The 11,389-nt window shown below is 50.4% G+C and overlaps 4 protein-coding genes across 4 annotated transcripts; 3 read left to right on the top strand and 1 right to left on the bottom strand.

The window, feature by feature from the left end:
- Window positions 1–4,856: 4,856 nt before the first annotated feature.
- On the top strand, window positions 4,857–6,057 carry An15g00630 (uncharacterized protein; the record flags this gene model as incomplete). Its single annotated transcript, XM_001396565.3, has 3 exons — window positions 4,857–5,135; window positions 5,205–5,360; window positions 5,413–6,057. 3 exons carry the CDS (start codon window positions 4,857–4,859, stop codon window positions 6,055–6,057), a joined length of 1,080 nt encoding a protein of 359 aa, XP_001396602.1.
- A 1,155-nt stretch (window positions 6,058–7,212) lies between these two features.
- Window positions 7,213–7,887, top strand: An15g00620 (hypothetical protein; the record flags this gene model as incomplete). Its single annotated transcript, XM_001396564.3, has 2 exons — window positions 7,213–7,507; window positions 7,574–7,887. 2 exons carry the CDS (start codon window positions 7,213–7,215, stop codon window positions 7,885–7,887), a joined length of 609 nt encoding a protein of 202 aa, XP_001396601.3.
- Window positions 7,888–7,976: 89 nt separating this feature from the next.
- An15g00610 (uncharacterized protein) lies at window positions 7,977–8,831 on the bottom strand (the record flags this gene model as incomplete). Its single annotated transcript, XM_059744437.1, has 3 exons — window positions 7,977–8,000; window positions 8,039–8,430; window positions 8,513–8,831. 3 exons carry the CDS (start codon window positions 8,829–8,831, stop codon window positions 7,977–7,979), a joined length of 735 nt encoding a protein of 244 aa, XP_059602419.1.
- A 472-nt stretch (window positions 8,832–9,303) lies between these two features.
- An15g00600 (uncharacterized protein) lies at window positions 9,304–10,890 on the top strand (the record flags this gene model as incomplete). Its single annotated transcript, XM_001396562.3, has 5 exons — window positions 9,304–9,396; window positions 9,492–9,865; window positions 9,961–10,052; window positions 10,279–10,367; window positions 10,687–10,890. 5 exons carry the CDS (start codon window positions 9,304–9,306, stop codon window positions 10,888–10,890), a joined length of 852 nt encoding a protein of 283 aa, XP_001396599.3.
- Between the last annotated feature and the right edge of the window lie 499 nt (window positions 10,891–11,389).

Raw genomic sequence — 11,389 nt, 5'->3', positions numbered from 1 at the left:
TGGGCCTAAACATCAAAAGCCAGCCACTCAGTCAGATCGGTGCCTTTCTTGCGCCAATCTGGGTATGTGAGAAGGTCTGATTGGATGTGTCTCCTGGTAGCATGGATTAAGGCCCCCTTCTCTCCATGTGTGGATGTGGGCCCGTGGGTTTCTTTTAACCGTCGATTTTTTTCCCTTTTCTTTTTTTTCCCTTTTCTCTTTATCTTTTGGTGTAGAAAAAAGACTTGGCATTTTTCTGGGGATAGACTTATCAGGTTCGTGGATGTGCTTTGCTGGTCGGATAAAGTGTGAAACGGCCCCCCAGTTTGGGCGGATATCTAGTGGCAAAAGCATGGCTGCATGAGACTTATCTTAGCAGTTAGACTAAGTGATACCTATATTAGTACTGCACCCTGTTGGAGGGTTTTTGTTGTCTGGCCCTCTTTTTCTCCCCGGGCCCTGTTTGAACCATTTTGCCTTTCACATGGAAAGGTTACGACGACCCCACGCCAAAAATACTTGTTGCAGTACCCACCACTAACCCACTTCAAAGCCCGCCTAACCTGTCAAATCTGATATCAGTGGAGCTCGGATGAATTTGCCAGCGAAGTTCCCACCAAGACAAAAACAGTGAGAATAACATTGGTGGTACCTGGTGTGTCGGCGGGTTAACCACCGACCGCCGATTCCCCGTCTCTCAGCAACTCGTACTCGTAAATTCATGCCAGCCAGATGGCAATCCGGCAACCAAACTTGGAGTTGGAAATCCCGACCAGGGTCCATGGGGGTGCAATCAATGGCTGTAACAAGCTCGGCGGGTAAAACGTTCTCCATCCATCCCAGTTGTCTCCAAGATACACCTGTGTCCCAGCCACGAACCTCCGACACCAGATTGTGGCTGGACAGACAACCCTGGACAAATTGAATTTTTCCATTAATTTCAGGTGGCGAGTGGTCTGTCTGACTGACTGAGTTGACTCTCTTCTAAATATGGATCCTCGAATGAACAAACAAGCCTTTCTGGATGGATAAAGCGTTTCCCACTTCTGCCTGATCGCTCGTCGCGTGGAAGGAAGGGAAGGAAGCACAGTGGGCTGTGCTGGTCGTTTTTGCCCCGCTGTGATTACTCGCTCATTGCCGGGCACATCAGATATGATGTTATACATCGGCAAATCAGTGCAAATGCCAATCAATCACAATCAATCGTGTTGCTCTGTTAGACGCCGAAGTTTGGGCTGGGCTGTGTATTGGACCTGCCTTAAATGGTAATTGCCTGAGACACCGAGCTGGATCTGAACTACTAAGCAGATACTGGCTAACTGTGTGGTAGGGCAAACCGACAGCAGGACGACACGACTACTATCTACTGTAAGTAGGTACAGATAGATCACATACGGCTAGCCACTCAATCCTGCTTAAGTGCACATGGTTTATCTACAAACTAGATTACAGCCTGCATCATGTCCAATCACCGTTGCAATTGACGGCTGCCGCCGGCATCACCACTAGACATACAGTGCATAGTAGTAGTACTTACATCTGGGAAGTAGCCAAACGCTGTGATAGGCTTACTTCTGGAACGATTGCCAGTAATCTGGCTTGTCACTTCAACATGGTCGATTATGCGGCAGCTGCCGTGTTACACAAGGACAATTGCTTTTCTCTCGAAATGCTACCTGGAACTTTATGCACGGGCGGCTTCGACAGCAGAAGCTCCGCGGTGTCGGCAGAAAGGTGAGCGTCAAAAGTACGAAAAACAGACAGGAAATCAATGGAAAGTAGATGGTAGTACGGAGTAATTGAGACTGTGCTGCAGTGGTTGAGTCGTTGACACTTGGATTGCAGTACTGGGAACTACGGGTCAAGGGAGATATGGAGCATGGCCCAGAAATTCCACGACCGAACTAGTACCTGTCTAGTTTGATGAGTCCATGCGATTCAAACCGACTATCACACTTTCCTGCAGTCCCTAGAACTGACCTTCCGGACGTAGCGTGCAGCGCTATGGATTTAGTCCAGCTAGTTAGTAGTCACGAACAGAGAGGATTTACTTGGTCGTTCTAACTCGCCTTGTTCCCCAACAATTCTCAACAATCTCTTACACAGTAGTCTACTCCATACTATTATTGTTGTTGTTTTTTTCTGTCGGAAAATTTGCTTTTTCCTCTACGTAGTTCCGCATTGGCACAGTAATAGTCGCGACCGTTATTAACTAGCTAGCTCGTTGGATGTGCAGAAACCATAAATTAGGCCAGCTCCGTCATCATGGTGGCAGGACGCGTCTTCTACCTGGAGTAATTGGTTCGCCGGTGCGTAAAGAGCGCATCAGCGACTGAGCGATACCGAGGAACTGAATTAGGCAACAAAGATTCTCACGATGCGGCAATGATGAGGGGGGAACTGAGACTGAACTGGGGAGGGGGGAAATCGAGTGGTGGCGTCTTCGATTCATGTTCCGAACCAAATAAAACTAATTTTACTTACTCTTTTTTGCTTGTTGTACCAGATGCCACAGATCCATGGGAGAGAATGCCAGAAGCATATTGGGGGTGAAACCACCGAGGCCTGCGTAATCGCCCCTCAATGGTTTGGCGGAGGAGCCACTTTCTCATTATCGACTAGTGACTTTGTAGTTAGTAAGTATTCTTTCTTATCTGTGAGGAGATCCGTTTTGGCTTCTTCTAAATATTTTCTCTCCCAATTTCTCCCAATTTTACCTTCTTTTTTTTTTTTCCTGCTTGCTCCCTCGCTTTCCTCGCCTATTTGGATTAGCGTGGATGGCTGTCCGCCAGTCATCGTCAGTTACATAAGCGGGTTTACCTTTCCCCGTGGCCCCGTGGGATTGCCAGAGGTGGCCCCACAGTCCGGCTGGTCGCCAACCACTGGATTATTTGGCAGTTAATTAATGTCCCGTCTTAACGAGGCTACGTACTTACTTAGACTGAACTGGAGAGCTATTGATTTGGTGGTTAGTTACTGTTTAACCGCCGGCCGAGTAAGTAGTACTACGTAGTAGTGGCTCAGCCATCAGGCTGGGACTCCCTTTCTCTCTTTCTTTCGCCGGAAAGAGTACTAAGTTTATCAGCTGGAAGGATGAACCACGAGGTCTTAGGCGTCATCGTTGAACATGGCTCAGCCGGAAGAATGGCAGTGCGATAGGCTGATGAGATCACCAGGTGTTGATTTTCGGGGTGTACCTATACTTTGATGGCGGTGCAGTCTGCCACTGGCACTGCAGTGAGGAGGATCTCTTTCTCCCCTCATACAAGGTACTATTATTGTTCTCTGGATTTAACAAGGTCTTGTATAATATTTTTGATTACTATTCATTACTCGAATAAATTATCATTATAATAATGGTTAAGTAGTAATATTCTCAACAAGTTACGAGTTCGAGATGGCTAGTCCCGGTCGGCAAATGAGACTAACCAAACCGGGCATCGAGACGACTGAAAGAGTCTTAGTGGCGGAGGCTTAGCAACTGGCGCCAACCTAAAGCATCCACTCCAGCATCTCCACTTTTCTTTGGCTTGGTGTCTCCCCACTGTTTTGCTCTTGCTCTCTTTCTCACTCACTCTGTGTTTGTGTCTCTCTCGGTCTCGCTTTCTCTCCCCCAGAGAGGCGCCTTTCCTTAGTTTCTGCGCCCCCCCTTTAACCCGAAGCTGTGTCCCCTGGCGCCGATGACGGTCCATTCGACACACTTTCGACCATTCAGGGCTCCCCGTAACCATGGGCCGTTGTTGACACTCGCCGCCCGCCTCCTCCCCTCTCTCTCTCTCCCTACTCTCTCTTTCGCTCACTCGCTGGCTTTCTCCGTTCCCTTTTCCCAGTTCCCCAGGTACCCTCGCAAAGGGATTACTTTCTCGACGGCTACACTGCCTTTTCCATCGTTCCTTACTACTACTTCTTACTAGTTGATGCCGCTGCTTTGTTGCTAAGGCGTCGTTCGTTCCTTCCACACACACACACACCCCCCCTCAAGTACCTGGCTCTCTGCCTATCAATTTCCATTCCTTCATTCATTATTTTATTATTCTTTTTTTCCCCTTCCTTTTTTTATTTTTTTTTATTCCCACCCTTGCGACCCAAGTAATTTACGCACTCCCTCTACTACTTAATTGTTTTCCAATCTTCTTGTCTGTTTTGGGCTACAATTACTTAAACAACGCCTCTGTGGCTTCCTCTTTTCGTTACCTTTCCCAATAAATCCACCCCCCGCCCGCAGTCCAGCGCCATTGGGGCTTCCGATCAACCTCCCCTAGGCCATTCCATTACCACCACCACCACTACTTAGTTCTATACTACTAAGTGGTCTGCTCTTGGTCCAAACTTTCTCTCTCACCCTTGCGCCGGTCCTTTCCTGGTTCAGTCACCCACGTTGCGCTTTATCCTCTTAGACTCAACCATCCGTCTACAGAGTAAACTAAAAGCAGAAAAGGGGAAACAGAGCCAACAAGAAAGTTCCACGGCCGTTCATTCCTTCAGTCAACCTTGACGACCCCAGGTCATAATACACCCCCCGCGGACGCTCACGTTGCAATTGCCTTGAAACGTTGCCGGTGCACCCACTCCTGTCCTACGAGTCTATGTTGGTAGTACCGTGTTGAGCCTCGCATCTATTTTCCGCCGGCGTACTCTTATCGCACCATCAACATCAGGCCCTTCCCGTGGGAAAGAGCAGATCCTCGTTCGATTAGGTCTCAATCCCTCACGGCCGTCTGCACCTTTCCTTTCTCCGTTCCACGAACCTACGAATTGCAATAAATCCTTCAGAGGATTGGTCCTTGCATCGGGATACGAATCCGCCTCATTTCTGTATACTTGCGCACTCCCCTATTGAGCAGGTGTCGTTGACGGCCCCTGCACTCTCTGTCAATATGCGACGTGGACTTCTCATTTTCCTCATCGCAAATCTCATTATCGTCACATTCCTCGTGCGAAGCGTCTTTACACTTCTTTCCCTACTGGTGGAAGATGCTTCCGCCGACGCTATCCACCGCGCCGAGCTCCCCTCGCCAAACTCCAGTTTGATTGAACAACGCCCTCAGATCATTCCCAAGATCATCCACCAGACATACAAGAACGAAACGATCCCGGAAGTATGGAGGGAAGCCCAACAGAGCTGCATTGATCTGCACCCAGACTACGAATACATTGTATGTTCAGCCTTGTCGATGTACATTTCGTTCACATGAACTTTTTTTGCTAACACGCATCTCAATCAGCTCTGGACCAACGAAAAGTCGCGCGAATTCATCGCCAACGAGTACCCCTGGTTCCTCGAGACGTTCGATGGCTACAAGTATCCCATTCAGCGTGCTGATTCGATCCGCTACTTTGTCCTGGCACACTACGGTGGCACCTACATTGATCTGGATGATGTGTGTATAGCCTTTATTTCATTGATTGAGACTATGTCTGACTGGATCTTAGGGATGCAATCGCCGGTTAGATCCTCTTCTTGCCTACCCTGCCTGGGTCCGTCGCACTGTTCCCACCGGTATCTCCAATGATGCCATGGGATCTGTTCCCCAGCACCCCTTCTTCCTGCGTACGATCGAGCTGCTGCAGTCGTATGACCGCCATTGGCTCCTCCCGTACATCACGGTCATGTACTCGACTGGTCCCCTGTTTTTGTCGGTGATCTGGAAGGAGTACATGCAGACCAATCCCAGCGAGTCAGGCCGTGTCCGCATCTTGATGCGCGATGAGTACAACAGGTACTCGTGGAGCTTTTTCACGCACCACGTGGGCAACAGCTGGCACGGAAAAGACGCCCGCTTGATCTTCTGGATGGGCCAGCACTGGGTGTTCCTCACCGTCTGCGGTTTCTTCCTGGCTGCCGTCGTTGGCTTCGCGCTCTGGTGGCTGTACGCGCGCATCATGCTGTTGGGATCCAAGTACCGTTACCGCTACTCGAAGATCCCTTCCTTTGTTTCGGCTTCCCGCCTGTCTTCGCCGACAAGGATGGGGCGGCGCATGATGCCTACCCTCCTTCGTCGCGTCAGCTTCAAAGAAGACGAGGAGGCCGCCGGCGTTACCGAAACGTCGTACGAACTCTATAGCCGACGCGATTAAGCGTCGCCCTTTGTACTATGCTTTGCGTGCCTTTTCAGCCTTACTAGCGCTCTGACACGTTCCACCCGGCCGTTGTTCGTCGTGCCCGTGGAATAGCCGCTCAGTTGTGTTTTATCTCATCCGCTCAGGGAGTTGTATTTGATTTCTGGGGTGCATGTACGGAGTTTCGGGTATGGATTAACAGCAGTGCTTCACTTGAAGCACATGACGGCTTGTACATGTTTTTGGCAAGATTCTTTGATCTGTGCGAGGCAACCTGCTAGGCAGCGCGCTCGCCTTGTATCTGTCTTTCTTGGATGTCCGGATTTACCTTCCTCTTTTCTTTCTTTGACCTTCTCTTCTTGAACCCACAGTTGTTACTTTCGCACCTGTCTGTTTACACCTTACATCTTTTACTGTTACTACATAGACTTGCTTTCGATTTTGGGTAGACGGAACCGAATTTTTCAGCTGCAGACGCCTGGGGCTAGCTGGACGGCAAAATAAAACTAATATGTGATTGTCTCGAGACTGTTCAACTCCTTGATTATATAAGATGATGTTTCGTGCTGTGTTGCTGCGGCCATTTTCCAACCATTAACATTGCCCAACGACCAATAACGGTCTTGAAGAACGAGGCTCCAAAAGACAGTCTGCAGATCATATCTTCCACACGACCAATCAAGGTGTTAGGGGGTCAGATAAGCACGACTTATGATTTACGACGGGCGTTTCACCTTGGCCGGAAGTTCGCCAGGCTCCAATCGCTGTCAATATCAGCACAAGGAGGCATGATACATGATACATTTGGGCCAAAGGCGTTTCTGGCAATCTCCGGACATGCCAACGCAGTGTCGCCAGATGCAACGAAAGGTCCAACCAACATGTGGCAACAGGCCAGGCTCTGTTACATGCCTTTGGCTGTTGAAGGACCCTCCAGACCCTGACTCCGCCCTCAGGAATGCGGAGTTGATCAGGCATGCCAGGTCTCAACAATGACATGCTTTGAAAGACTTATATAAAGGCGCTGTCCCTGTTGATAATCCTTTCTTGTCCTTATGGTACTTGTGCAGGCTCACGGTGTCTTTCATTCTCAACAGCCTCTGTCCTTTGTCCTGATTCACTAGAGATCCAAGCAACATGAAGTCTACATCAATCTTGAGCACCATGTGCATCATGCCCCTGCTGGCGTATGCATCTCCGGCTGGCCGGATCCGTGTCCGAGATAATTCTGCCCTCACCGTGGCGCAGCTCGAGGCTATTGCACCCACGTCCAATACGTGCGACAATCCCCCCGCAGCCGGGGAATGCGCTACTGCGGAACAGGCAGTCCCGCATATAACCAAGTCTTTTGACACTTATGGCGTGACGTCTCGCGCCGAGCAAGCAGCCGTGATTGCACTTATGGCTTTTGAAAGCGGCGATTTCAAGTATAACAAGAACCACTTTCCCGGTGTTCCGGGACAGGGCAGTACGTCTCACTCCTCTCATATCCTGCCATACATAGATAGCAATAGATGCTAATGATGGTATACAGCACGAAACATGCAATCTCCTTCGTACAACTCCAAATACGCGGCATCTCTTCCCGCGCTCGCGGGCCAACTCTCCAGCGTATCCGGAGACCCAACGGGGGTTTTGAACCTCTTGCTCGCCAAAGAAGACTACGACTTCGGCTCCGGGGCATGGTTCCTGACCACACAGTGCTCGGCTAGTGTGCGGTCTCAGTTGCAGTCGGGGTCCGAAGCAGGCTGGGCGGCATACATCACCGACTGCGTGGGGACCAATGCCAACGATGATAGAAAAGCATACTGGACCCGGGCGACGCAAGCCTTGGGTGTTTCTACCTGAGCCTCCATCTGGTCATCTATAACATAACATGACATAGTGTATACTATATGCATAAGATTGACTGTGATTGATTCAACATACCGAACCATCTAGACGCCTCCACCAACAAGATACTATATAAAATAATTTAGAGAACCCCCTTCGTACTAACCACATCCCCCGCCCCAACCTCTCCCTCCACTCTCCTCGTACACGCCGTCCTAATCGCTACCGCCAACGCCTTAAACGCACTCTCCGCCCGATGATGATCATTATCACCATAGGTGCACCCCACATGCAGCGTCACTCCCGCCGCCTGGGCAAAACTCTGCAATCCATGCGTGATCATCTCCGTACTCAAATCCCCGATCTTCTCCCTCCGGAACCCAATGTTGATCACCGCCCACGGCCGACTCGACAGATCAATCACCGCCCACGACAGCGCCTCGTCCAGAGGTGCATCGCCCCGTCCGAACCGCGCCAGCGATTGCCGTGCACCCAGTGCTTCAGTGAACGCGGAACCCAGCGCGAGGAAGGTATCTTCTGTCGTGTGGTGATCGTCGACTATAACCATCATTATCATTAGCATATCAATTCCACTTCACAACCCCTAGATAAGATAGAACCTAGAAAAAGGTAGTCATACTGAAAAGATCTCCCTTAGCCCTCACAGCCAAACTCCACCCTCCATGCTTCGCCAACGCATGCAACATATGATCCAGGAATCCGATCCCAGTGTTAATGGTGATTTGCTGCGTCGGGGTGAATTGTGTGGCGTGCGGGGCGGCTTTGTTGGGGATGATGCCCTTCTTGGAGGCCTCGACTTCAGCGGGGTCCGTCGGGGCTGGGAAATGAGCGCATGGTTCGTAGGGGGGCAGGATGCCGCCGTCTAGGGACAAGGAGATTTGGATTTTGGTCTCGTTGGTTATGCGCGTGATTGAGGCGGTTCGCGCGGGGAGGGGCATTTTGGTGGGTGTGCTTTTTTTTGTCTGAGAGTAGGGAGGGTGGTGTGGTGTGGTGTGTCTATATTGGTGAGAGTGTGATGATGTTGGATAGTAGACAATCTCGGAGGCAATTGAGTAGTGGATAGTTAATTGGTGGTTAGTTGGTAATCGATCCCGCTGATTGATCAGGATTCTTTTTTCGAACTGCGGTTTCGGACCCGCGGAGATGTCGGTATTTGGTTTACTAATTTGGTTTACAGTACGGCAGAAGGTATGATTCGGCATTTCGTTGACCCGAGTCGGTCGGGGTTTGGGTTGGGTTGTGCGTCATTGGTTTGCAGAACTGCCATGCGCCTGTCTGTCTGTCTGTCTGTCGTTTTTCTGTCCGCTGTGCATGCATTAACTACTTATTCTCTTCTCTTCTTTTTTTTCTTTATTTTATTCTGTATCTACGGAAGTAGTGGTAGTCTTTTTGCCACTGCATATATTTGAAATGCCACCACCCTCGGATCAGCGACATAATGTCGACCCCCCAGAGGAAATCACCTCCGAGGCTGTCCGCGGCTTCATGACCGGTGTTTTTCGGGTATGTCTTTTCTTCTCCTTCTATACATCTGCTCTGCACAGCTAGACGCGCTAGAGTGAATGGGAAAAAAGGCAGCTGTATTGACAGCAGTGTAGTTCGGCTCTGTCTCCATCCTGGCGCATATGATTATGATCCTCCCTCATCCTTTCAAGTTCTCGTCGCCCTCGTCCGCCCCCGTCCCATCGCAGTCCCCGTCTCAACCTCCGCCGAAGCAATCGCCCTTCTCGAAAGAGTTCCTCCGCTCGCGACTGTTCTATCGCCCGTTGGAGGGCTTCTCGGAGTGGCTATCCCCCGCTTCGAAGATTTACCGCGGCTTGACGCCCCAGTTCAAAGTGTTTCTCCAGATCGGAGCCATGACGCTGGGTGGGTGCATCTGGGCGGAGCGCAGAGTCGATGAATACATTAAATATGTTCGCAAGGTCAAACGGCTCGAGAAACTACAAGCGGAGAGAGCCGCGCGGGGACTGGAGTAAGCAGGAGGCATGGATGGGAATGCCCGACAAAGTTGATTTCCGGGTTGAAGGTTGAAAGATTTATAGTTCCAACATCAATCAACGGACCCAGTTGTCTCAAGTCATCTTCTAATGTCAGTGGTTGTGAGAGGCAAATTATCGGAAGACATCGGTCGGTCGGGGCTTTGTCTCGCTTTGCTAAAAGTATGTCCGGAGAGGCTGAGTCCGTTTCTCCCTCAGGTCGGGCACCTGAGGTTCTCCACTGATCTCAACCCCCGTGTTTGAAGGGTTCAGGCGAAACACGGCGACAGCCCAGTCTGGAACATACTGGATACCCTTCGGGCCAGGTTCGGGCTGTGGACAAGCCGGTTAGAGGGGGGGGGCGCGGAGGGGGGAGGGTTTGGCTAAGAGTAGCTAGCTAGTAGTCTAGCAAAGTCCAGAAGCGATGCTGCTGCAGTCCCCGAACGGCCGCAGTGGGGATTACGGGAGGATCTCCAGATTGGTGAATCGGCCGCTTGTGTACGCCAGTAGATCTCTAATTTCCAAATGACGACCTCGATTCAGGGGCAGTAGTGATCCAGTTGACAGGGTGTTTCTGTTTCTGAAGAACAAGACTATTGCACCCTTTATTTCCTTTGCCTTTCTTTTTTGTCTCTTTTCTCGTATTCATCTAGGGTCGGTCGGTCCTAGAGTAGGGAGGAACAAGGGGGCCTAGATCATATGGTGGAGAGAGAGGGGAATAGATGCAAACAGACAGACTGGGTGGGAGCAATGTGCACACCGTAAAATGAAGAATGAACAAGGAAAGAAAAAAAAGAAAATATGAACCCAAATGCAGGCGATCTCCCAATCGGTTGATCACCCCGAAGTTCATTTTACCCAGCTGTCAGTCATGTTGGCAGCGCTCCAGACCGTGGCCAACTGGAGCTATTCCGTAGCTACTAAGTCATCTAGCAAGCAATCTAGCTGGTTAGCCAGGGCGAGGGATGGATGCAAGTGGAGCCCCGGAGCAGGAATGAGGAATGAGAAATCGAGAAAGTGAGTGAGAGAGGAAGGCGGCCAGTCCTGCATGGGTGTACGCGGCTGGAGATCGGCTTCTCGAACGCGTTTCAATCCACCGGCGATCGGCTTCAAAAAGGGCTCCATCTGGGGGGGCAACGGTGGGACAGGGAAATGAGCATCAAGGACAGTTAGTGAGTGGATTAGTTAGTTATCAAGTAGTTTAGTGATGGAGTCGAAGGGAGACGAAAGGACCGGTTAGTGTGGTTCCTGAAGTAATCAGTTTGCCATCCGACTGTCTCTCTCTAGTGGAATCAGGACAAGCAATCCCAGAGAGGCGGACGGGTGAGGCGGCGGTTAGTAGTTGGCGGCTGCTTCTATAATAAACCGGCCAGTGGGATGAAGTGGAAGGAGAAGTTAAAGTTATTACGCTTCTTTTCATCCTGCGCATCCTGTGCAGTTGCATCCTGGTGATTCATCCTAGTCAGATTGTCAGATAGGAAGGAAGTAGTAGTAGTAGTCAGTACTCCGTAGATAACTAG

This window comes from Aspergillus niger, assembly GCF_000002855.4.
Source record: "Aspergillus niger supercontig An15".
Taxonomy (NCBI): Eukaryota; Fungi; Ascomycota; class Eurotiomycetes; order Eurotiales; family Aspergillaceae; genus Aspergillus; species Aspergillus niger.
This window is presented reverse-complemented; position numbering and strand designations above follow the sequence as displayed.